Source organism: Xenopus tropicalis, chromosome 5 (genome assembly GCF_000004195.4).
Source record: "Xenopus tropicalis strain Nigerian chromosome 5, UCB_Xtro_10.0, whole genome shotgun sequence".
In the NCBI taxonomy this organism is placed as follows: Eukaryota; Metazoa; Chordata; class Amphibia; order Anura; family Pipidae; genus Xenopus; species Xenopus tropicalis.
Window position 1 is genome coordinate 25,864,970 of NC_030681.2, and position 27,623 is coordinate 25,892,592.

Below are 27,623 nucleotides of genomic sequence, written 5' to 3' on the forward strand. Positions count from 1 at the left end.
CAAATTAGCCCCAGGCGTGTACCTTCTCGAATATTGTTCTATTAGTGCCAGAATTTCTCTTTTAGTCTGGCAGTATATATCATTCCCTAGTCCTTTTTATTCTAGTTATCTTTTATGGAAGTGGTAAATAAAGTGTTATTTATTTGGAAATAGTGGCAGAAAATGACTGTGGCTCATTAGCTCTAGAACAGCATAAATATCATTTGCTTTCATCTTGTTTTCCTTCGTGTAGAAATTTCACCCTTATGCGTTAGATATTTCACTGCATCAGTTCTTCCCTCTTTCATCTTACTTTAAGAAAACAAGTCGTTTGCATAATGTGAAAGAAACAGTCCCTTTAGTTTTATTAACATGTTCGAAATTATTTTATACAGCATAACTGGTTCACCGTAAATATATATTTTTTGGGACTTGGAGGTATTTAAGGGGTAATGGTCAGTAATTATTTGAACAATACATTTAACATAGACCTAGCCTACAGTATAGTAGGGAGAGATGGTGCCAGGGTCGGACTGGACCGCCGGGACACCGGGAAAAATCCCGGTGGGCCCCGGTGGCCCAGTCCGACCTTTGCCGGCGCTCCCCTTACTGACTGTTCGCTCCCCGAGCGTGATAATAGCCTCTGGGAAGGGACTGTGGCTGTGGGATAGCAGGTATAGTAGGGAGAGATGGTGCCTATAGTAGCAGTGGGATAATAGCCTCTGGGAAGGGACTGGGGCTGTGGGATAGCAGGTATAGTAGGGAGAGATGGTGCCTATAGTAGCAGTGGGGGGATAATAGCCTCTGGGAAGGGACTGGGGCTGTGGGATAGCAGGTATAGTAGGGAGAGATGGTGCCTATAGTAGCAGTGGGGGGATAATAGCCTCTGGGAAGGGACTGGGGCTGTGGGATAGCAGGTATAGTAGGGAGAGATGGTGCCTATAGTAGCAGTGGGGGGATAATAGCCTCTGGGGAGGGACTGGGGCTGTGGGATAGCAGGTATAGTAGGGAGAGATGGTGCCTATAGTAGCAGTGGGGGGATAATAGCCTCTGGGGAGGGACTGTGGCTGTGGGATAGCAGGTATAGTAGGGAGAGATGGTGCCTATAGTAGCAGTGGGGGGATAATAGCCTCTGGGAAGGGACTGGGGCTGTGGGATAGCAGGTATAGTAGGGAGAGATGGTGCCTATAGTAGCAGTGGGGGGATAATAGCCTCTGGGAAGGGACTGGGGCTGTGGGATAGCAGGTATAGTAGGGAGAGATGGTGCCTATAGTAGCAGTGGGGGGATAATAGCCTCTGGGGAGGGACTGTGGCTGTGGGATAGCAGGTATAGTAGGGAGTGATGGTGCCTATAGTAGCAGTGGGATAATAGCCTCTGGGAAGGGACAGGGGCTGTGGGATAGCAGGTATAGTAGGGAGAGATGGTGCCTATAGTAGCAGTGGGATAATAGCCTCTGGGAAGGGACTGTGGCTGTGGGATAGCAGGTATAGTAGGGAGAGATGGTGCCTATAGTAGCAGTGGGATAATAGCCTCTGGGAAGGGACTGGGGCTGTGGGATAGCAGGTATAGTAGGGAGAGATGGTGCCTATAGTAGCAGTGGGGGGATAATAGCCTCTGGGAAGGGACTGTGGCTGTGGGATAGCAGGTATAGTAGGGAGAGATGGTGCCTATAGTAGCAGTGGGATAATAGCCTCTGGGAAGGGACTGGGGCTGTGGGATAGCAGGTATAGTAGGGAGAGATGGTGCCTATAGTAGCAGTGGGGGGGATAATAGCCTCTGGGAAGGGACTGGGGCTGTGGGATAGCAGGGATAGCAGGTATAGTAGGGAGAGGGTGCCTATAGTAGCAGTGGGGGGATAATAGCATGTAGGAAGGGTCTATGGCTGTGGGATAGTAGGGAATGACGGTGACAGGTCTGAGTAAGGAACAGGATTCTGTGAGTCAGGAATAAGACGAACTCTGCATTGGAAAAGCTTCAATTTAATCAGGCAGGGAGCATTAAGTAAATGAGATTAAATGAGATTGCCTGATCTCTCCATGTTTTTTGAAGAGCAGGCACACACTGAGCAAATCTTCAGGCAGAATTTTTGATTAAGAAGTAACTTTATTGGAGTACCACCTTATGCATTTCATGTTCACAGACACTTAATCATTAGCAAAGATGTAACAGCAATCACAAGATATTTAAAGGTGGTCTCACCAATCAAAGCATACAAGTTATTTGTTTCACCAATCATAAAAAGGCTTCAGTTTGAAATGCATATGAAGGTACACCCAGTCCACCATATTAATACCATTAAGCATTAGCTTCATCTAAGTAGATAATAGATTCCATATAGTAGAACTACTCAGAAGATCAGTGTCGTATAGAAAATTCCAAATATCTAAGGATCTAAGGGTGATGAGCTTGTTTATGTGATGCAATTCTGATTGGCTTTCTGGACAGGGCTACTCGCCACATACCTATCTGACCAATGAAACTGCAGTGTTGCAGCTCTGCTGAAATTATTTGGGGAATCAGCTACGAGTTACAGGACCTCACACTACTAAATGGCTGTTTCATGGCAAGAAAGTTACAAATCCTCCCTAAACTCCAAAGAACATAGGAAGGCAGTAGTGCTATTAACCCTATTATGACTTATATAGGTTAAAATAAAGCAAATCCTCCTGCTTTTTCCCTTTGTACCTGTCCATGTAAACAACCTAAACCCCTGTGCAGTAGTGAAATAGTGAAATAGTACCTAAATTACATGTTCTATCAACCTTTCCCAGAAGTGGCCACACCTGGCTCCTAGTCCACCTTTCTGTCCCAAAGGAGACCCCTTTAAGTGTTAGTTACCCTTTATGGTACACACATGTTTTGATTGCTTCACTTGAATAGATATCTGGCCTCTTTTTTGAATATGATTACTGATCATTTTCTAACACTGGACAAAAGTGCCCTGTTTCCTTTACTTTATTATTATTATAGAGAATAAAATGTATTTTACTCAGTTAAATTTATTGCCATAAAAAGCATAGTAATAAAAAGATCATTTGGTCAGTGATTCAGAGATGTTGGTTTATTGGTTTGAGAGTGTATATTATTCTCAGCATCTTTATAAATTGATGGATTAAGGCAGGGGTCCCCAAACTTTTTTACCCATGAGCCACTGTAAAATGAGACGGGGAGTAATACATGCATGAAAAATGTTCCCAGGGGTCCTGTGATTGGCTATTTGGTAGCCCCTATGTGGACTGGTAGCCTACTTGAGGCTCTGTTTCTCAGTACACCTGTTTTTATGCAACCAAAATGTTTCCAAGCCAGAAATTTTAAAAAATTGCCTGCTTTGCGGCCACTGGGAGCAACATCCAAAGGGTTGGTGTACAACACGCTGCTTGTGAGCCACTGGTTGGGGATCACTGGGTTTAGGGATAACACTTTCCTGCTGTAAATATGTAGGGATTAGAAACAGGACAGTTATTTCCACACAAGTTGAATTAGAATGGCTTCCAATGTGAAACAAGTTCCTAAATATAGTCCTGAGCTGGGAAGGCTATAACTCGGTGATCCCCAACCAGTGACTGAGGGACAACATGTTGCTCACCAACTCCTTGGATGTTGCTCCCAGTGCCCCCAAACCAGGGAGTTATTTTTGATTTCCTGACTTGGGGGCAAGTTTTGGATGAATAAAAACAAGATTTACTACCAAATAAAGCCCCTGTAAGCTGCACCCCACCAAATTCAGCACCTAATATCACTTCTTGTCAGGGTTTTGACTGACCTTTCTAACCTATTCTTGGCTCCAGTTCTTGAACCTATTTTTGTAAATGAGCCCTACTGTCTCACTGAAGTCGAGTGACCCTAACCCAAGCTGATATCAAGGAGGGACTACACCGCTCTATTAGTTTCTCTCAGCTCCCACCCTGGCACCCTATTAAATAGGTTATTATTGCACCCTTTTGCTCCATTTCTGTGTGCAGGTATGTGCCATAATAAAGGCAATTTATACATTAATGGGGTTGTGATAAAAGCTGTCAGTGCAAAAACATGCACAATGTTAACAGTTTCCCTTTTGTAAATTTGTTTCTCTAACCTGTTCAAATAATAGCAAACCATGTTCCAGTTTGTGCCAGTTCTCTATGATCTAAACTGTGCCAGGTATTTACTGACAACCCTCAGGACTCTCGCTGTAAAAAAATCCATTATATTTTTTGAGGTCTGAAGGATGGAAGGTTTGTTTTAAACATTTTTAAGCAGTGATGGTATCCCTGTGATATCAGCGGTGAGATGATTCATGGGTGCTTGTTTGAGACTGTATTGCGTAGCTGCAAGCGCAGACATGGAGGCTAAGTAGTATGGCTTTTATCCACAGCTACTGCGGAGTTGATGTCTTTCCTCCGACCTGCGTCACCGCTGAGCTCTCTCTAAAAGTAGCTCCTGCCAAGTGTGTCCCAATATAAACTCTAGGTAGGCCAAAATATATTGTAATCTGAATTCATATCCATAAGTGTAAGTGAGTGGATTTTAATGGCTTTAAACCTGTGCTGAAGCTTCTTTTCAAATATTCATATTGGATTTATTAGTCAAATGTTCCCATTAATGCCAGTTAGTGATTCAGTATTTCACTGTTTGTTTTGGTTAATAGTGTATATGAGATTGTATGTAGGATAGTCTATTTGATTTTATATAGGATTGTATATAGGATTGTGCTGCTCTTTGTTCTGCAGATTAAGTAAAAACTGACAATGCAAAAAGTAATACAAAAATTAGTTTTTACATCAGATCATTTCTTTTTTCCCTGCAGGAGGCCGAGCTTTTGGATATCAGTCTAGTGAAAGATGCCAGATGTGGTAGACATGCCCGTACTCCAAAGGTAAGGCATAACAGTAAGCTGGTTTATAACCATGCCATGCATTGTATTATTCAGGAACTATTACAATGAGATTAAATAGGGTAACAAATAATAATAGCTACTTCACAGCTTTCACAGATCAGCTAACCCCATTGTATTTAATAACCCTGTTTGGGTTTCTGAGTGAATTATCTTGGGCTTCTGCATCATACATAGGTAAGCTCTCTCTGGAGGAGAAAAATAGGGTTTGGCCTGACAATGAGTACCACTACTACCAGGTAGTCTAGGCTTTTATTACAGTAGTTTTACCTACAACCCTTGGCTGCCCAACTATCATTTAATTGCAGCACCCAGCATCCTCGAAAGCTTTAAATGCAAAGGCTGACAGGTATCTAGTTTAGACTGTCCCAGTAGATAGAAGGGGCCCCTTAGTTTAAATATATGCTTATGACAAAGGTCTTATTTTCAAAGTTTAGGGGGGTCTTGAAAATGATTTTGTTATTTGGCCCAGTAGCTGCTACATGTTTGGGGGCCACATTCTTAAGAAATTCTGACATTATCTAAAGCATTCATTGGAGTTCTTGAGCATTGTGGCGACCATAAAGATCCCTCCACGGGCCACCAAGTTGGAAAACCCTGTTCTAATGTGGTATGTTTTTACACTGGACAGAGATGCTTGTATCATGACCACTGAGTATACGAACAAATCAATGGAAGTCATAGCCATTATTCCTTAGAATAATAGCAGTTTCCAGGGAATCTCTCAGTAGTTGTAGCACTGTGTATAAGAGACAGCTGTGTTGCTCAGGCTGGATAAGATTGGTGGTCTGTCAGGATACCAGGGAACATTCTGGTGGGCCCCGGCCCTGGGCTGGTTTCACTGGATAACAAATCAGTTTTCTTATCTCTAATACAGCTGTAATATACAGATACCAATACATTTTATATCTATTAGTGCATACAGTGGGTTTTCAATGTCAGGTTCTCTGGTGGGCCCTAGAAGGCCTGCCCCACATTGTAACTAAGGGAACAAAGTGAAAATGTGTCAGTCTCTGTTTCATAATGAGAAAACTTTCAATCTTCTCCCTACTTTGTGTGTATCGGCACAGCTCCGTAAGACTCCAGTGCTCCGGCGCTGCAGTAATTGTGTTATGTCTTAAACATATTTGATATTGATTGGTTGCAAACGCAGTTAAAAGCTTGTCCATAAACTATTTCATTTGGAGTCTTTTATTGATGGCATTCTCCTCGGAAAGCAAACAGTCACCGCACACCACCTGTTAGTAGGTCAGGAACATGGCATCATTTGAAATTCAGCTGAATAAAAGAGAAGCCAATAAATCATGAACTTTATATATGTATATGTTTTGTTTTGTTATACAGTTTCTTTTATGTACAGTGCAATATATTGTTAACTAAATTATATACTGAATTACCATTAAAATTCCAACAAGAGTGGAACAGTCTTTGTTCTGGGGTATACACTGAAGGTTGCTTTGTAAGTTGTATCTATGAGTAGAGGTTACCATAGAGGTCATAGATTCATTGTTTAATGATCAATCTGCAGACATATTTATCCTGGCTACTATATTGCACTATAATTTGTTGAACCATCTGAGGGCCCGGCACCACCACTATATGTAAGAGAGAAAAAACTCCGGTAGGAACAGGGATTGTGGGGCATGAGTGGGGGGTACTTAGGGGAATAATTGGTCCTAGCAGGGTCCCTTCCACCTGCAGCACCCTCTCTAGTCACATGGTCTTCTCCCCCCAGATACCCCTCTATGGCGAACAGTTATTTACTGCTCTGAATGCTTTGGGAATATAGAAGAGTGAGTATCTGTAACAAAATATATTTAGTAATTGCCTAAATGCCTACTCACCACTCTAATCATGAATTCTCTCTACACAGTTATAGCAAAGGCACAAGCTTATATATACAGTGTATATATATATATATATATATATATATATACACACACACACAACAACAACAAGAGGTCCTCTGCACTCACCTGTCATCAATACACACAGAACATCAGGCCATCCCTTTAAGCAAAACAGGGATTGTTTGTCCAAATATTGCAATATATTCACGCTGGCCAACTACGTCAAAATCATCCCTGGTCTGGCCAGTCCTATACTTACTTTTATCCGATTCATTAAGAATTCTACTGCTTCAATATACATTTAACAAAGGGACTGAGTTTTTCCCTCAACTTGCTTGCTTTCAGGGTTAAAATCCCCAAACGGCTGCCCTTTTATTGGCCCATTGGGATCACCTGACTGTAGCTGGCAAGGGTCGGAGCTACAACATGGAGCTGGCCACTGCTCCTGTATAAGCTATAGCAAAAAAAGGGAAAGTTGTGCTCACCACTAAATTTTGAACTATATATACAAATGGCAGCTCTTACTGGTGAATATTCTTTTATATTAACAGTCTATTAGAAAAATTTTATGAATTTAAACTCTACTTAGAAAGAAGGCTACATTTCCCCAATAATATTATGGTGTTTATTGAGCATTTTTTTGCTCTCCAACACCATACAGTGTGGGTAAAAGCTATACCACAAGAAATAATACTGCCCATCTGTGTAGCACACACAATAAAAGCGAGAAAACAATTTTCTGAATTGAACAGACACTGTTCATGTTTAATGTTAATGTTAAGTTCTAAAAATCAGGTGCAAGTGTGAGAGTGAGCAGCAGCTTATTGAATAAATAAAAGGCAGCCGGTGAGTATATACTGTAGATCAATGGCATGCTTCTCTTGCATGATATAAATAGGATGGCTCCTTGTTTTATTCTCTGATCTGAAAATGATTTTTCCATATGTGAGAGCATTAAAGCCTCCTATTAAATGGATCTGCCAGCAGCGATGATTTAGGAAGTTCCCCTGTACCTGCCGAGTGCCAGCTTCAGTGGGACTTTATCTGAAGTGCCAAATTTCCATGTACCGCAGCCCCTCCTAGATTCTGTTTTCCCAGTACTTTCCTCTAATTTATTCCCCAAGCAACTTCTGTGTTTTATATTTATTGAATTTAATCTTTGCATCTTGATAATACGTTACTGGGCTTTTTGGTGCATAAATGTCCTGCAAACACTTGCAGTGGAAGCTGTCTAATTAGTCCAGACTGTGGAACTGACAAAGTGCTTTTTAATGTCCTGAAGGATTTTTCACACATGAATTGGGCTTAATAAATGCCCTTTTTGTATAATTTAGTTTGCATGCAGTATTTATGGCATTGGCTGCAGTCTGACATCAGTTTTATTGTCAGGGGCAGAATGAAGACTATGGATTATCTCAGCATCCTAATTATTTTATGTAGTAAGTTGCTATATGTGAAAACAAATTATTTATATATTTGTGGAAGCTTACCAAAACTAAAGTGGTAATACCTTGTTGTGCGTAATGAAGCTAAAGGAAAGACTGTGGAGAGGTAGTCATGTGTATAAGTAATTATATTAAATAGATTAAAAGAAAACACCACCACTTTTAGTGGGTGGAGGTCGGCCACAGCTTTATTGAATGATATTAAACCAGTAAACGTCCTTGCCCCATTATAACCAAAATTGTATACGCCCAGATGCCAGCCACCGCAACCGCAGCGGGCATGTAACAACATCTCTTACAACATACCCGAAAGGGCAAGGACCAAATTCAAAAAATACATGCAAAAAAATGCCTGCAAACAAAGTATTCATAAACAAATAGTATAAAAACAAGGTAATTGTGCAAGAAACAATATGTAAGTACTTTTTTAACCAGAAACACAAAGGAAAAAGGGAGGGTGGGATGATCAGTCGCCATTAATGGGTGCCAGACACGCTGCCAGGTGTATGCATAGCGTTCCAGGTGCCCGTAATGTGAAGTTAAAGGCGGGTAAGCGTCTCCTCTTTATCTACCACCCCCTCCCCTAAAACCTCCCACCAATCCTGTACTCCAATGTTGCAGCTCACAGGGGTCCTCACTGCTCCCAGCACCTCCTCACAGTCCTAGGCACCCTTCGTTAACCACTTTGGTGCCCCGAAACACCCCCTCCCCTTTAAGAGACAAGTAGGAGGAGGCTTCCGAATAAGGGATTTCATACCTGTATTTTACCTATATGAAATGCAGCACAGAAAATTGTACCACATTTAACAAGTTTGTAGATTGTAAGCTCTTTTGGGCAGGGCTCTCTTCACCTCTTGTATCGGTTATTGATTGCTTTATTGTTACTCTGTTTGTCCAATGTATGAAACCCACTTATTGTACAGCGCTGCGGAATATGTTGGCGCTTTATGAATAAATGTTAATAATAATAATAATAATACTTGATGGTAATTGTGTCCCCCTGACTCTGCAATATAAAAGGAGGAAACCCCATGCCCTGAGGGCTGAATTCTTGTTTCCAGATGAAGTTTAGAAAGTAAAACATTTATCTCATTTATCTTTCTCTCATTTTGGTTCTCCATCAGATCTTCAGTATCTTCCAAATGTTGTACTTAGCTGCTTACAGATCTAATTTCTGAATTCCTTTTAATCCACTATATGTAATCCTTTCGCACCCCCCATCCATTGTCAATTCCCCAAACCATGATAACACTCATTTTCATGTCACAAAGTACAACTGCTTTGTCACCACAAGCTCTCAAGAACAATTACTGTTCAACAAGGGAAAGAAAAATTTGTCAGATTCTATTTTTTTTGTTTTTTTGAAAAATCAGACAATAAAGATACTTGTCGGAATTGTGTATATTGTCTAGACACTGCGTATAGAAAACAATAGAATAGTAACATTAAACGTTAGGAACCCAGAATAATATGTACATTTTTTATATATAATATTCCAAGGGCAAATATAGTGTACAATACATCAGATTATGTAACATACAGTTCATCTTTGGGTGCAAATGGACTGTTGGCACAAATAAGTATGACTATATTAAAGTTTGCAGGTGTGTGTCAAAGAAATGTATGTGACCTCTGAACCCCATGATAACTTCTAATATCCTTATATTTTGCAGTAATAAAACCTTAAAATGCAAGGAAAGCCCCATTCACTGGAGGTGCTAATGCAGCACCACACCACATTTTTAAGCAAGATGGTGCCACAGCAGTCATTATTTTTCCCTTGGGCTGGTGCATTTTATTCATAAAAGGAGTACCACCCAGGAAGGCTGCTATCAGTGGGCTACAGGGGTACTGTAGTCTGAACACTCTTGGCAGAGGGGGGCCATGAGATGAAAAAGTGAGATTTGTGGGTCACAAAATGAGCGTGGCTTGCGGGCAGTGGGTAGAGTTTGAATGGATCATGTATAGGTTTTATAATAATTGGGGAGTTGCTGGGGCAGATAAGGGCTGTGTGTGCAAGGGTTTTTTCCCATTGGAGCCTACCACCCAGAGGGCCGAGGTAAAGAGTAAAGTAATAACTGGGGGCCTCTAGAGGTAATATGGTGCCCCATGATTACTGATTATGGCACACTACACATTGGCAGTAAATATGCTTCATGGCATAGATCAAAAGGCAACTGGGAAATGTAGAATCAGTGACTCTGGCAGAATGATGCTATATATATATAGATCATGCTATAGCACTTAAAGGGTTTAATATTGACAGATTTATATGGGGCTGCACCCTGTATGGCCTCTGAACAGATATTAGCAGATTCCACAGTAGTAGAAACAACAGCCAAAAACAGGACCAAACATCTAACTATTTCATATAAGTCTCTTCATCTGGATACTGAAGAACCTAGTGAAAGCATTCGGAAAGGTTAAATGGTCAGGGGGAAAAAAGTGCTTTCGGTGCATCTCTAGGAGCAACACAAGCATGAATTTTCTTAGAGGATTACCAGTAAGGGCTGTGATTGGTTATTTGATAGCCTAATGCAGTGCTGTCCAACTTCTGTGGTACCGAGGGCCGCAATTTTTCCGACCTACGTGGTGGAGGGCCGATAATGGAAGACAGTTTTGACCACTCCCCTTTTTGAAACCGCACCCACTTGAAACCACACCCGTGTTATCACATGACCATACCCATATTAATGGTTGTAGTACAGCAAAAACCTGCCATACTCTGCCTTCCCTACCCTGCCTGTGTGTGCCATACTCTGCCTATGTGTGCCATACTCTGCCTTCCCTACCCTGCCTGTGTGTGCCATACTCTGCCTTCCCTACCCTGCCTGTGTGTGCCATACTCTGCCTTCCCTACCCTGCCTGCGTGTGCCATACTTTGACTGTGTGTGCCATTCTTGGCTGGTTTGTGCCATACTCTGCCTGCCCTATGCTGCCTGTGTGTGCCATACTCTGCCTTCCCTACCCTGCCTGTGTGTGCCATACTCTGCCTTCCCTACCCTGCCTGCGTGTGCCATACTTTGACTGTGTGTGCCATTCTTGTCTGGTTTGTGCCATACTCTGCCTGCCCTATGCTGCCTGTGTGTGCCATACTCTGCCTTACCCTGCCTCTGTGTGCCATATTCTGCCTGCCCTATGCTGCCTGTGTGTGCCATACTCTGCCTGCCCTACCCTGCCTCTGTGTGCCATACTCTGCCTGCCCTACCCTGCCTGTGTGTGCCATACTCTGCCTTCCCTACCCTGCCTGTGTGTGCCATACTCTGCCTTCCCTACCCTGCCTCTGTGTGCCAGCATACAGTGACACAATGCTGGCACTGATCCTACAGACTGCACAATAACTATATATTAAAAAACTTTTTAATTGCAGTACCACCTCAGTATATATTCTTTTTGTAGTGTGCAGGGATTATTTGTGGGTTTCTAGTCTGTCTGAGGTGTGAACAGGGGAACAATGGGGGTGATTACAGCCTGAGCCTGAGGTGTGAACACTGCAGGGGGTGAACAATGCAGAGATTAAAAGGTGTGAACAACACAGGGGATTACATGTTTAAACAATACAGAGGGATTACAGCCTGAATCTGAGGTGAGAACCATGCAGGGGGGGGGGGGGGGCAGTTAATCACAGTACTGATACCATTTAAAGCATACTCAAGAGTAAGCCATCAAAGCAGCCAGACAGGTGGGGGGCCACACAGAGGGGGGTCGCGGGCCGCCAGTTGGACAGCACTGGCCTAATGATAACTGGCAGACTACAGGAGGCTCTGCTTGACAGTAAACATGGTCTTTATGCCTCCAAATCTTGTCTTCAAGTCAGAAATTCCAAAATAAAAACTTGCCTTGAGGCCACTGGGAGCAACATCCAAAGGGTTGGAGAGCAACATGTTACCCCTGAGCCACTGGTTGGGGATCACTGGTCTAGAAAATACCCCTCAAATACTGGGGCCCATTTACTCTTTGGTCACTTAACCTGGTTCCCTTAATCCTCAATGTATTGCATTGCATTGCATCGTTAGCTGAGAGATGTTCTGTAGGTAACAATAGCATATAATGTATATATAGTCATCAGTGATTTGAAATTATATTTAGCAGTGGGACTTGAATTCAGCATAACTCCGATATATGCACTATTTTGTTGCAAGGTGACCATGCTTGACTTGCCAAGGTTTCCATTGTATAAATACTCTGAATTAGAACACCATATTAACTCAATATTTTTGTGCCAGTTCTTGCAGGCTGTGCTTGCAGCAACGGTCAGTACAGATAATACGCAGAGACACACTATTCTCAATAGATTGCTTTGCCATTTTCAGCTCAGCATGTTAAAGTCTACAGCGCCCCCCCAGTATCCTCCAGAAGTGGCTACACCTGCTGTTAGCAAAACTGGCACATCAGCAGCGGAGACCTGAAGCTATTAATTCTGTGTTATGTCTCGCCATTTTTGTCATTCACCATTAGATGATATAAAAAAATCATTTATTTTATTTGTGATTTTCCCCTAGGTATTCTTAAATACTAGATGTTCACTCTAGATAAAAATGATGTCTCTTCTTGTGCAGATGTTTCACTGTCCACTGATATATAAAGTCACCCCCGATAATGTGTAAGCCGAGAATTAAAGCCTTCCACTGTCCAATTGTGGCTGCAAAATATTACAGTTAATATAGCCCCATTATATATAGGGTTTATTTTCCCTTATATCCCACCAGCTAGAAGCAGCCACCATACTGTAGAGAGGTTCCAAGCATTTATAGAGTAAAATGATAAGGCTGACGAGGGCAGCTGCAATTTGGGAGTCTGGCATTTACAGTATTATCCATGTGCAGTTTCATACAGGGGAATAACAGTTGCCTTTTGCCGTATCTAATTTGCTGGGTTTGAGCGACGATAATTGCAGCCGACATTAGATGCTACATTTTAATTGTAAAACGCTTGAAGTTGGCAGGTAGTACATTCAGCGAAGGCAGAAATAAAAGCGGCACAGAGCACAGCCATTGGAACTGAATTGCGTTCATTCACCATGTATATAATTGCAAGAATTCTCTTTCAGAAAGTTCCAAACAGTCTGATGCTTGGATGATAGCATCCCCTAAATGTATGGATATCTGTTCCTAATTATGTTTTTTTTTTTAAAAAACAAACAAAAAAAAATGACTTGTTCTGTCATATATACAGTATGTGCAGCTGAAGTGAGACCTGAATCATAAAATGCGGATTTTGTTATAAATATAGCCTTACTTTAGGCATATGTGGAATTTTTTACTTGAAACAATATACAAAAAGGCTTTAAAATCAAAATCTCCTTTGCAAAGGACCGTACTTTGGCAGGGCAACACTATGCTCTTTGGCAGGGCATGTCACATCATTTATTCTACCCCAGCTATTAAAGAACCTACATTTCCTTTTCTCTAATAACAACAGTTCATATCTACATTTGCTGTCTTTTCAACATCTATGGGGCACAACGAGTACTTTGTACTTAACCTGCATTTACCTGGGTGCCATCGTTACTGCAACTCTTTCCACATGGGCAAGTCAGACACCCTGTGTGACAGTAGAACGCAAGATTCCTGCAGTTTTGAGAGTTCATATAAGAAGAACTAAGATCAATATCAGTTACAACTGAAGTACAAACCTTTAGTTCCATATATTCTAAGCTGCATTTGAACTCTCATTAATAGCAAGGAAGACATTACTTCTTTGAAGCCTATACTGATATTAGGATATTACATATATTTTATAACCATCTACAGATGTTTACCTGCCTTGGTAGATTGATAGATATCTGCCTGGTTGATAGATACTTGGTAGATTACCTGCCCTTGATAGATACCTTTAGAGCTTTGGGTGTTAGATATTTTATGAATCCCACCAACCTCCTTGAGGTTTCCTGGAATCTGTACCTTCTTGGATGCAAATTATTTCAATAGTGGAAACTCAATAGGGTCCCCAACTTTTTTACCCATGAACAACATTTAAATGTGAAAGAAGCTGGGATGCAATGCAAGCATGCATAAAGTTCCTAGAAGTTGACTAGTAAAGGCTGTGGTTGATTATTTGGTAGCCTAATGTGGACTGGCACAAATGCCTCCAAGTCAGAAATTCATAAACAAGCACCTACTTTGAAGCCACTGGGAGCAACATACAAGGGTTGGGGAGCAACATGTTGCTCACCAACCACTGGTTGGGAATCACTGCTTTATATCCTTAATCACAGTAGTATTCACAGAACGCTTCCTTCTGTTCAGTAGTTCATTTACTGGGCCAACATGCTTTAGATAGAGACCTGACCACTGAGCTATTGTAGCACTGACTGCTAAGTTCCTAGTCTGCCACCAGGGTATTGTACATAAAGCTGGTTTGTGGTTTTGGAGATTGGATTACATTTTGTATCCTTTCCAGTGCTGAGACAAAAGTTCTTAGGTCCAAGTGTCCTCTCCAGGCTTATTAACTTTAGATATTTAGAAGATTGCCTAAACACATACATTGATAGTGCAGCAGTATAGTGTGGGTACACAGCTTTATTTCCTTGGCTGGCCTTTCTGCCTTAAATAAAACTTATTAGTGTGTGATCCACTAGACTTAGGGGCTGATTTACTAATCCACGAATCCGAATCCCGAATGGGAAAAAAATCGAAACATTTTGCGACTTTTTCGTATTTTTTGCGATTTTTTTTCGTCACCATCGCGACTTTTTCATGCATTGTCGTGACTTTTTCGCAGCCGTTACGACTTAAGCGAATTGTTGCGACTTTTTCATAGCCATTACTACTTTCGTGAATTGTCGCGACTTTTTCATAGCCATTACTACTTTCGTGAATTGTCGCAACTTTTTCGTGAATTGTCGCGACTTTACATAGCCATTACGATTTTCGCGAATTGTCGCGACTTTTTTGGATTGAGTGCTCGAAAAATTCGGCACAATTCGCGGAAAAGTCGCAAAATACAGATCATTACGAAAAAAACGCATTCGGACGCTTTTCGGACGTTCGTGGATTAGTAAATGTGCCCCTAAGACTCAATTTGTCACCTGAGGAAAGTGGAAAGTGGAAACCAGTTTTGGCCTTACAAACAGAAAGCAGCTGTAGGGCACATCTTCCATCCATTGGCATGATTAATACATACCCATGATATTAAATTACCCTTTCAAGGAATTTTATTGACACATGATAAGGAAAAACTTCTCCGACAGAACTATTTCCCTTGTACCCTAAAATGACATGTATCTATATATCACATGTGTTGGAAGGATGCTGAGGCTGGATTAAAGTTACATATGTCTGTTTTGTCTGTTCTTTATTCAGTCATTAAAGAAATTGATAGAGATCTATCTTTAGGGGAGTGGAAATAGGGGTGACTGCCCAGGGCCATGTACCTAGTGTAAACCCTATAGATCGCTGTTGTAGGTATGAAGACTGATGGGTTGTACGTAGAACAATAATTACTTTATATAAATAATGCGACCCCATTAAGGCTGTTTTGCCCCAGGCCCCAACACAACTAAGGACAGCCCCAGTTTCAATCAGTTTCTTACATGCCTTTGCATGTGTGCAGGCGAAATGTATGTTTATCTGTTCAATATTTGTTATGTGTCTATCGTGTATTTTTCAAGATCAAGTCCAAATGCTTGCACATTGAAAAATCAACAAGATTAACAGATGTTTCATTCTTGCCAGCCAAGTAGCTGCAGGGTTTATTATGTTGGAGGGAAGCTTTATAGACAAATGATCAAGAGAGTTTGTGCTTCATGTTGCTGTATGTAGCCGAGATAAATGGCATTTCACAGACTTGAAAGGATATGCTACCTCTCAGTTTGAGCCAAGGGACATTTAAAAACAAAGCTTCGTCAATATGAGCAATTAGCTCATAATCAGTTTGTGTGTTGTCTATAGAACAGTACTGAGATCTCTTCCACTCAGTGGGTATGGGTTTGGCATGATAAGAATATGAAAAGCAGAATATTACACACTTACATACAAATTATGTTCATTCACTGAGCAATTTATCTTTTGTAAAGTCAGCTTGAGTGAGCCAGACTTGGATTCTTACAAAAATTGGCTTATTTGGGAAAAACTACCAGCTGACGTAGAGCAAAGAAGTGACTTTTAATGAGATCAAATTTCTCATGATGAAATGCCTTTTTTAATTTCATATAAACTAGATAGATATGGATAGAGACAGGTGATGGATAAATTCAACTCTGAGCTAAATGGATATTTGATAGGAAATATAGATAAATGAAAGAGTCATTAGGAAGAATAGACTGCTTGGCTACATACCCTGCCTTCTTAGATATAAATGCCAGAGGGCACCATTCCTGATTCCAGATTCCTCATATGATTTACTAAAGAATGTAACTTTAGAAATCAAAGTATACATCTTAAAAATAAGAGAAAAGAATAAGAGAAAAACAAGAGTTGCATATCTGCAAACCAATGTTAAACTTGAAAATGGCTTGTTTTCCTCCCTGTCCCTAGAACCCTGGTCGCAGGTCTTTGTGCTCAACTTCTCTCATGAATGGCAACACTGTATTCATGAGGGTTGTGCTTACAGCAGTACATAGGCCACCTATGGCAGGTGTTAAGTAAAGGTCTGCCTTATGCCCAACAATGGTGTCTGTTCTGTATTTGCAGTCTAGACCAGGTAGGTCTAGTATACAATTGAGGGTGGAAGCTGGATTAGACTTTTTTGGACTCCATTTATTGGATGGGAGGGGATGGTGCTAGAAGCCTTATGTAGAAAGCTTCAGTAAAGTGTGGAGTGCCCTGAGATACAAGAACACATTAGTGTTAGTTTGGTGGAAAGGACTTGCTATATATAAGACTAGCCCCTATAATAGCAAGGAGTGAGAGATAGGGATAGGTTTGCTAGAAAAGCAGTACTTGCCTTCACCATAGAGCAGTGATCCCCAACCAGTGGTTCATGATCAACATGTTGCTTCCCAGCCCCTTGGATGTTGGTCCCAGTGACCTCAAAGTAGGTGCTTATTTTTTAATTCTTGGCTTGGAGGCAAGTGTTGATTGCATAAAACCCAATGTAAAGTCAAACAGAGCCTTCTGTAGGCTGCCATTCCACATAGGGGCTACCAAATTGCCAATGATAGCTCTTATTGGCACCCCTAGTACCTATTTCCATCCTGTTGCTCCCCCAACACTTTTTCAATTAGAATGTGGCTCATGGGTATAAAAGGTTGGGGATCCCTGCCATAGAGTGTACAGGGGTTAGCTCCTTGACTTACCTGACTTAGGTGAGGGCTAGTGTGCTAATGCTGAGCTTGTGGAATAGTACTGTACTGTACTCTACTGTGTATTTCTGGACTCAGTGTTGTGTATTAACCATAGGAACTGATAAAGCTGTTATTTTTACTTGTGACTGTTTAGTAACTAAATAAACTCATTATTAATGGGAAGCAGTTGTAATTTTACCCCCCCCCCCCCCTTAGAGGCAGCACTTGACCTTGATCAGCAAGTAGAGCAGGCAGTTCCTGCACAAATACCCCCTACTCCAGCCAATCAGCTGCGAGTTACCTTCTGCAGGAACCACAGGACCTTATGCATGGCAACAATTAGGCCCGCAATAAACCTAATGTGATTACATTCGCCTCCAGTGTAGTAGTTGTATTATTTTATGGTTTTGTGGGTTAATTTACATCAAGAGATAGAATAATGTTTGTCTTATAGCGTTGGGGAGAAAAAAATCCAAAAGGAACATTTTGCTTTCTTCCTGTCCTCCCATCTGCTCGTTGCACTTTAGTCCAATTATGAATGTGGCACGTAACCGAAAACACGCACGCACTTACACATATGTCTGTTTCATTGATTACATTTAATTAGACTCTGTGAATTATTTTTTTTTTTTTTGGTGAGTTACTTTTTGGGTCTCTGTTGCCATTCAAGGAATAAACAGAATTTTATCCTTAACTAACAGTGAGCCATAGGTCAGTGGTTGTGCAGATCAATATGCCATTAGCGGGGCAACATCAGTATCTCATTTACCCATACCTCATTTTTCTTCCTCTCCCTTTAAATCTTTGCCAGTATTGGATTTTGCTTTGGGACCACTCTCTGTTGAATAGCTCTAGAACGGTAGCTCTGTTTTCATGACACAGTTACAAGCAACATCGACAAATGAGCCAATTCATCTTTTTAAACCTGTTTTTTTTTGCTGCATTCACAAAGATCCCCTTGCTGGCAGTTTGCCACGATCCGGCTCTTATTATAATCAGAGGTATAAAAGGGAAAGCAAACCTATTCTATTTGCATGTAATTGCTTCTTTGTGCTTTGTGTTACGACCAGGAGCATTTGGAGAGCAATAAAGTAGAACTCTAAGCTTGTTGTTTATAACATTTTCATTATAATATTTCCCCATTTATATTGTAATGCTAATGGAGGGGATACAATAAAAGCTTTATGTGGTTTATAAGGTAGATATTTCTAAAAGTGTTAAAGTGATGTTGGCAATGACATCTTTAATAGCAGTATAGGGTTCCTTACTCCTGTGCCCATTGCTAGCTGTGACTACCGGCAGACTGTTCATAAGCCAAAACCCTGTCCTCGACACTCTGGAGAACACAGAAGATTAAAACCTCTTAGTAAAAGTGCCAAGGGTGTCGCTGGGCATATCAGGGATATGCCACCCTACCAGCTACAACCCTGCCTGGCCACCATCCCCCCCACCTACTCTGCATCACGTTCCTTTTATTTGCAGCTGGGGTTGGGGTGGAACACCCCAGTTTCTGACAGAGAGCAGGCCTGGGTTGCTAGGGCCCACCAGGTTTTTTCCTAGTGTCCCACTAGCCCAGTTCAACCCTGTAGGGCACTCTTGGGGCAAACTTAGTAGTTATAATTAGTAGTTATAATTACTATTGGCAGCTGTAGTCAACAATACAATCTGATTAGTCTGTTGTGGGTGTTGCAGGGTATATCAGGGACATGCCATGAACACAATTATTCTTTGCTGCCCATATATATAAGCATAATGCCACTTTTAAGTGCTCTGATGATAAAACCATGGATGTGTCTATATTTATACTTGATGATCATGACCAAAATGCAATAATAAAATCATATGCTGAGGCCATTTATGAAGGTGATGGAGTGTCGTCTATCTTCTTCCAATGGGCAATGCCAGCTTCCCTAGCTGTAGACAAGGGTATTTTGCACCTAGACCCTTCATCTAGACCGGAAGTCATTTTCTACCAGTTTTGTTTTTGTTTTGTTAAGTTGGTGGTCTTTTTTGAACCCTTCTTCTGCTAGTAGCTTTTGTTTTGCCTAGCAAAGTATTTTGTCTATTTATTTTAGCCATTAGTATGCCAGTTAAACCCTGGATAAGTTCAGTCAACCACTACACTTTTGCAAAAATAAGTCAAGAGTTTCAAACTGTGCTTTTCCACAGTAGCTGTAAGGCATCACCCATACCACATGCTATAAATGCAGTTTTAATTTCTTTAAACATTGCAGTATGCCTTGAATAATAGTAATATACTGTATATTAGGACCACAGAACTATGTGTACAGGTTGGCCAGTCTGAATGGATGTTTATCACTTCAGTTATCACCATTTACCTTGAAGGTGTCAGAAAATTACCTTTTGGAAAGGTTATAAGGACACTAGACACAAACTTGCACACTAAGTTATGGGGAAGAATACATCTAACCATCTTTGTGCCTTCTTGTTGATCCAACCATTTGTTTATCCATCCACCAGCATCTGGTTCTGGTTGCTTCTGGTTGATCCCTGACTGACCTGGATGGAGAAGAAAAGTTGTGGCCAGGTAATCAATGAAGAATTGAAGGTTACCCAATGCTGGACTCAAAGCAGAGACAGTGATACCTAAATATAAATTAGTTAAGAAATATATATATACAGGTATCGGACCCCTTATCCGGAAACCCGTTATCCAGAAAGCTCCGAATTACGGAGTGCCTGTCTCCCATAGACTCCATTTTAATCAAATAATTCAGAATTTTAAAACTGATTTCCTTTTCTCTGTAATAATAAAACAGTACCTGTACTTGATCCCAACTAAGATATAAATAATCCTTATTGGAGGCAAAACAATCCTATTGGGTTTAATAAATGTTTTATTGATTTTTTAGTAGACTTAAGGTATGGAGATCCAAATTACAGAAAGACCCCTTATCCAGAATACCCTTGGTCCCGAGCATTCTGGATAACGGGTCCTATACCTGTATTTTTCAATCACCTCTGGGTGTTTCCATTCAAAGAGAAAATAAAAGCGATCCATTTTGCAGTAATTACAAAAAGTTGCTATTTTGGGTGATATCAGTGTATTTAGGGATACATTCAAATGGACAATAAACACATTGTTTTATTAGTTTTAAATAAAGATCCATAGACCATGCTGTGTAGATAAATAATTTATTTTATAGAAGCAGAAATATTGCTGCATCTGGGATCTCTGCTGTTCTATGAAGGTGTAGGAGGCAAGCTTATATAGCGGATTGTGTGCCAGGGCTCGCAGTGTGCTTCCATTAACTCGACCTCACTGCGCTTATTTACCTGCTTGATCTGCACACATAGAATTCCTGATCTTGCCCAGCTTGCTCACTTATGACTTGGCAGTGCTCTTTCCCTTTCCTGGGGTGCAGTAATAGAGCTCCAAATGTCATTTAGATTTGCATGAAGGGAGCTCTGTATGGCAGCAGGAAAGAAACAGATTGCACTGAGAATTTGGCAGCAGCGCCCGAGCACTAACGTATAGTTTGAAGAGATTCCAAGCAGGAAGCATGACAAATGGGAAAATTAAAGCCAATCTAATCCTTTTCTTTCAGCGTGAGGAATAATGTTGTAACATGGAAATTGGGTTATGTGCATTAAAGAATACTATCAATAAATTATATGCACTTTTTAAGGTCTAGATTAAAAATGGTGCACTTTGCCAAAACATGTCAGGGGCATACATTTTACTTCTGTTTCAACAAAACGTTGAAGCAGAATGATTAATTGACCAATTTGCCAGTTTAAAGAAGAACTAAAGCCTTAAAAAAGAATATGGCAAAAAAATTGTATTCAGTATTTATTTACTGAACCTACTTTACCAGCCCAGAGGTCCAGGCAGGGTTGAATTGGGCTGACAGGGCCCATGAGAGCTGGGGCCCACAGGACTTTCTTCCAGTGTCTAACCCAGGCCTGCTTTGCGCTAGGACAAATGGGCACAAGTTTTCCAGAGGAGGGGGCAGTAAAAGGTATGGGCGGCTGGTGCGTTGGGTGAGTTGCGCATTGGATGGGTGGGTCATTGGGTGGTGGGTTGGCCGACAAGTGCAATGGGTGGGTGGGTGGGGTTGCGGGTGTGTGGGAGTATGTTGGGGTAAGTTCTCAATAGAGGTAGGGAAGCAGGCCCTTGAAGTTGGGGCTCAGTGTGCTAAGACACCCCAGTCCGACCTTGGGTCCGACCTTTAGTACTTTCAAAAGTGTCACAGCAGTACTCGTATCTTCTTATCTTGTTAGGCCATTTTCAAGTGTCAGTGGCACAGCATATGCTCAGTTTGCTCTGGGCTGCTGTTGAGATTCTAAGTTTTTGGGTTTATCACAAATCATTACAACACTAGTAATAAGTGAGATATCAGACAGGTTATTAATCAGTTCTGATGAAGGACGTACTGGTTTCTATTGTTGTATATTGTATACATATTGTTGTATATGTCTGTATATTGTTTGTTGGTCCCTAAATTCAGGTAATTTGCAGCAGCCCATAGCATGTGCGCTGAATCAGCAGAAAAGAAGGGTGCTACCAGTACTGAGGGCTATTTTGGAAACACAGATTCACTTCTAAAGATCTGTGGTGGCCTTGGTCTGGTACAGAAGTCCAAAACATTTCTATCCTGATTCTTCATTGAGTTTAGTTATCCTTTTACTCCACCTCCCCTTGCCTGTCTGAATGTTTATGTTTTAAATTCCATAATTGGGAAATGATTTCCAAGTATAACATTTGTAGAACTGATTCAACTGAATAAATTGCCAAACTGTATTACTCATAGTTGCTTGAGCCCTTCAAGCTGTAGTTAAGCTACAGTGAGAGTATGTCCGTGATCACTCGGGGGCCTCAGCTTGCCATTACAGGCTCAGGAAACAAGAGCAGGGCTCAGTCTAATTGACTTCTGCACTCTTAGGGTCATGCAACCAGGGGTCAGCGAGATGAACTGCAACCTACATAGAATGTCTGATTCTTCCTCGTGACTAAAGATTCTCACTAAAAAGTTATCAGCTGACAGGTTAATGAGCTGACACTTACTGCCAGGAAGGCTGCTTTAAGCGTGGGTTTAATGTTAGAAGGCCAAGAACTTTTTTTGCTGTACTTTGGCTTTAAGTTCTACAGTCTCTTTAAACTTGGCAGTAGCTTTGTTTATTGATATTTGCTATATTTGTTTCTGGACCCTGGATCTAGCACAAGCACCTATGTGCTTCCTCCCACCCACACTCCATGAATACAATGTATTGACCACAGGCTATGCTCCATTTTTAAACACGGGGACCTGCATGGCGAAAAACATTGCCGATTGTGCCCTTTGTTTTAAGACTGGCATTATTTATCAAAGCAACAGTAATAAATCTATCCAGATTTACAAGCGCAGATGGCCTTTGTTATTCTCATTGTTGGCCTCAAGTCTTACAATCTGACACTCAAGTGAAGCCAAAAATAATTGTTTTGCCAAAGGCAAGGACAATGAATTGCTATTACTCGGCTTCTTCATATGATCTGATTATCGTCCCCTATAAAGGTACCAGCATAATCCCAAAAGGGCCACACAGATCTTCATCCATCTCTCTGTATTTACTGTGCAGCAGCTTAGAACACAGGTGTGGGATCATCTGAGATATTCACTTTGGCAACATCTCGACTTGGACTTTATATGCTGTTCTTTTAGCTGGGGATTCTTCTATTCCTGCTGTGGGAATATAATTGGATTCTGCTTGCGGGGGGGTAATACTGAAGACAGTTGTACTGTGATGAAATGACTTATTTCTCTTTTCCATTGGAAAGCTTAGAACATAAAGTACAAAAGTAAATGGACAATGATTGACATTGGAACTTCAGTGTTCAATGATCATTCTGTGTATCGCTTGTATCCCATGTGCCATTCCTTTCTTGTCTGCCATCTAATAATAGCATTGTGGGGGGGTTCACTCAAATGGCAGAAGAAATAACATTAGCAATAGCGTTTTATTTACAGCAGGGTTTTCCACAGAATAGGGTAAAATTTCTGTACAGCAAAATGTAAACAAACAAATTAAAGTTCATGAGGAAAAGACTGGTCCACTGGCAGTATAAAAGTCTAGAACGCTGGCATCCTCTTGAAGGGTCTCAGCCTCTGCTTGTGCCACACCGGCCAGAATAGTAAATTGGTTTAGTTTCACACCACTTCATTCCAAATTTTGCCTACATTTTACTAAATGGACGTTTTTTGCTTATTTTTTCTCACTCCAAATGCTTTGAAGTCAAAGGCCATTTTGTCTTGTACCAAATGCATTGGAGTCAATAGATGTTTCTTCTCCTAATTTTTCTCATGCCAACTGCATTGGAGACAATGGGATTTTTTTCCTGCACCAAATGCATTGGAGTTAATTGGCATTTGTACTTGTGCCAAATGCATTGGAGACAAAGGGCAGCGGGGTCTATTGTGTTTATAGTTCTTTCTATGTATTTGTATGTCTGTATGAGCTGCCATACGTCCTGCTGTGGATGGGGCAACTTTTTTTTGGCTTGACATAAACAATTCAATGATTGAGACAATTTTTGAGACTTGCAGGAATACAGCTGTTATATGTAAAAAAAAAGCTACAATTCAAACTAGCAAAGCAGCGCACATAAGGGGTCATTTATAATTGCACCCAAAAGTGCAGATGCTCTAAAAATGGAGGCAAAAGAGAGTTCATACTGGTGCAATTCATGAAAGTACTTACATCCTAACATGTTCTTCCACGTTTGACAATGTCAGAAATGCAGCTAGCACTTGATTTGCGTCACAAAGCAAGCAAAATTGCATCCATTTTGACACTGGATGCAACTGTGGCAGACGCAGCTACAATTAGACTGGAATTATGGCCCCCATAATTCCAGTCTAATCGTAGCTGCAAAAACATAGCAATTTGGGTACAAATTGCACTTTGCGCACCACACTTGTTTTCATAAATGACCTGTATAAAGATATTTTACCTGTTATTATAAAGCAAGGAATAGGTCCTAGCTATTAGTCCATCTGCTCAAAAACATTCTCCCATTGATTCCAGTCATCAACGGCACTTAGTACTGATGGTAATGACTGATAATGAAATAAGAACGATGATGGAAAATGTGTTGGTCGGATGGGATAGTGGGGATAATGATGCTCAAATAGACGTTTATGAAATCTAACTGGGATCAGATTGTCCAGACAAACTCCTGGGAGGCTGAAGCAGTATTAGCACTGGGGTGTATTATGCTGTTTTCTGACTTCCTGGATGTACAAAGAAAAATATGCAATAATATTATGACTTTTGTTACCGTGTTACTATTCAGGTCACAAGCAAAGGGAACTTGTTCTTTGTCATGTAGATTGTATGGCGTACTGGTGAATGCCTAATAACTTGTCTGGTAAAAAACAAACATCCAAGTATAACCAGCCTGCTTGTTTATCCTGAGGAAGGAAACCCCCCCACCACCACCAGACCAGACCCTCGTACCTGTGTAACTTTCAGTAACTTTGTATTTTTCACTTGCTAATAAGGCATCCAACCCTTTCTTAAAAGTATGGCTGTCTAATGGATCTGCCAATGCACCACTGCACCATTACAGTCACTGCAAAAAATGTCCTCTTCTGAATTTATACCCCTTTTCAGAACAATTTATTACATAAAGCACTGGGTAGCTTGCTGTCACTGTGCAAATAATGATGATGATGATGATAATTGCAGGTCTTGCTGGCATTGCGAGCTGCTCCTCAGTTTTAGGGTACTTGGTACTCCTGTAGCAAGGATTTGCCTTAATCACATTAATTTGCCTTGAGTATTTTTAAATTGCAAAGGCATAGCCATAGGTTTATCGACACTGAATCTCATCTGCAACTAAGCTGCCCATATAACCAGTTATTCCCCTGCAAGAAGGGCACGTCCAAGGTAGAATGAAGACCCAGCTTCTCTGTACTGGGTGAATTGCATGTGTAATGGACATGTTCACCACACTTGGGTATATCCAACATATTTGCTTTTGCTGTAATATAATGTAATTCAAATATATTTTATGTTTTTTGAATTACAAACCAAACGGCTTATTTACCAATGGGGAGTAACTGAGCCAACTGCAAAGAGCAGAAACAAAGGACTATGTTTTATACTATGCACCTCATCTTCCATTTGCAATATCATTCACAACTCTTTTTGCCTTTGGTACGGGGTGCACACATTTGCTCCTGACAGCAAATTTGCCCATGGCAACTAATGAATGCCACACAAGTAGCAGCACCTGTAGGTACAGCTGGTAACTAGTACTTATTGCCTGCTAACTGAACGTTGTGCTATATTTGCATGGCTCATGCTATAAACAATAGTTTGCACTATATTTACAGTCCAGTGTATGTCAGTCTTTGTTAATGGGCTGCTATGTGAATTTGTCTCATAGCTTCTCTTTAATTGCTCTGTTGCTCTCATAATAATGTATCTGTATTTGTCACAATGTAATGCTCAAAAAGGAAGATCAGTTTCTCATCTGCGAGAGCTTAAGAACAAATTATCCAAGACCCTGATGAATTATTCATCTTGATTTGCCACAGTACAGTAGTTAACAAACTCATAACAATGAATCAACTTTCATTCATTTAGATGAAATATAATGCATCATTAACATTGGGGGCCTTCCCTAGAACCATCCCCGGTGAGTTATTACTCTTCCACCTGTTACCCTTCCACCTTCATTCTTAGATTTTACTAATATTTGCACTTGTACCTATGCGTGTGGGTTATAAAGACATTTATATTCACCATATATTGCATAGTTTTGCAGCTTAGAGTAATGGGGAAACAGATATAAGGGTCAAAACATTTTTAACTGAGGTTAAAGCTTCCTGCACAGTCCAATTGTTATAATGCTTGTGATTGTAACACTGTAATAACCAAAAAAGCAATCAGCCCAGGTCCAATTTTTGAAACCCGGACCTAAACCAACCTGCAGACCTAGAAATAGAGGTAGGCAGAATAGGCCACTGTATAGGGCACAATTAAAAAATTACTGCATGCAATACCCTACTACTCTGCTCCCATCCTGGGCTGCTAGTTCCCGAAAGGGTGAGCAGGAGCTTTACAGACCCACAATTCGTACATGGACCTGCAACCCACCTATTTGGGCCTGCTACTCCATCTGACCTGAAAAGGTCTTATTTGCAACCCGATTCACTATCTGCTAGCCTCTATGAAGCCGGGAGGTAAACTGAAAGTGACGTCATTAGAAGACAAAGAGGTGAAAAATCAGAAAATAAATGATAAAATTTGCTTATATTGCAACCCCTGACCCATAGGAATGGGTGAATTCAATGGGTGAAAGTTAGAGTTCACCATTTGATAAATATACTTCTAAAAATCCTATAAGAACGACTAGAAAGTGGGTGGATTTTAATCTTATATTTTGATAAATCTGTCCTTTAGGTTCTGAATGTCTGTAGCCAGTATCATTTTTTTAAGAAGATTCAGCACCATCTTTCATTCAGTGCATCTAGATATTCCCTATTTTTGAGTGCTGATTTTATGTTGCAAAACGTATGGTCTCCACGAGCCTTGAGTGGGTAATATAATGAAGCATTAATTGTTTGCATAATGTCTTTCCTCTTGGCTTGACTCAAGCCCTCCTTCGTTCATCTGTTCCACCATCAGAACTCACTTTATTTGCTGTAAAACCACTTGTGTTGGTTGTTCACGCTATTGATTTAATAAACCCAGGGATAGGAAAGCTCTTCAGATTGTAGAGAATTCATTGTTAATGTTCATTTATACTGACCTTTAGTGGATAGAGCCCTTGGGAGAATTTTTTTGGAGAACTGTTTAGAAACTCAGAAAATAAACAAAACTGTTGTTTGTAGTCTACTTTTTGAAAATATGTTTTGTGAAGTTAACTGGCCCTTTAATAAAAGTAACTGGGGTATGCTCAATAATAAATAATAGTACATCTGATTACTTAATTGGGACTCCATGTAGCTAATGAATAGACTAGATAGCCGATTCCCAGGAAGACATTACAGCAGATAACACAAAACATATGGCCGATGCTGCTGCCTTGAACCATCCTCTAACAGTTTAGCGTGCAGAGTTTTGGGATGAAGTCATGAGATATGCGCATAGTGTACTTGATTGATTCATTACAGGCATTTGACACATGAAAAGCAGAATGCTTCCCCATAACTAGCTTTGGGGTCAAGGAGACAAGTAACTGCAATGTGACCATATTTTAGTGGTGTTTCTGATCATGCTGGCAGATGGTTCTTACTGG

The 27,623-nt window shown here is 40.8% G+C and overlaps 1 protein-coding gene across 2 annotated transcripts in view; it reads left to right on the forward strand.

The window, feature by feature from the left end:
• plcb1 (phospholipase C beta 1) overlaps window positions 1-27,623 on the forward strand; it is a 352,974-nt gene that overhangs the window by 103,299 nt on the left and 222,052 nt on the right. For both annotated transcript variants that reach the window (XM_031901827.1, NM_001079464.2), the window contains exon 3: window positions 4,767-4,835. In XM_031901827.1, the coding sequence (XP_031757687.1) occupies window positions 4,767-4,835 (69 nt within the window). The remainder of the gene's footprint in view (window positions 1-4,766; window positions 4,836-27,623) is intronic.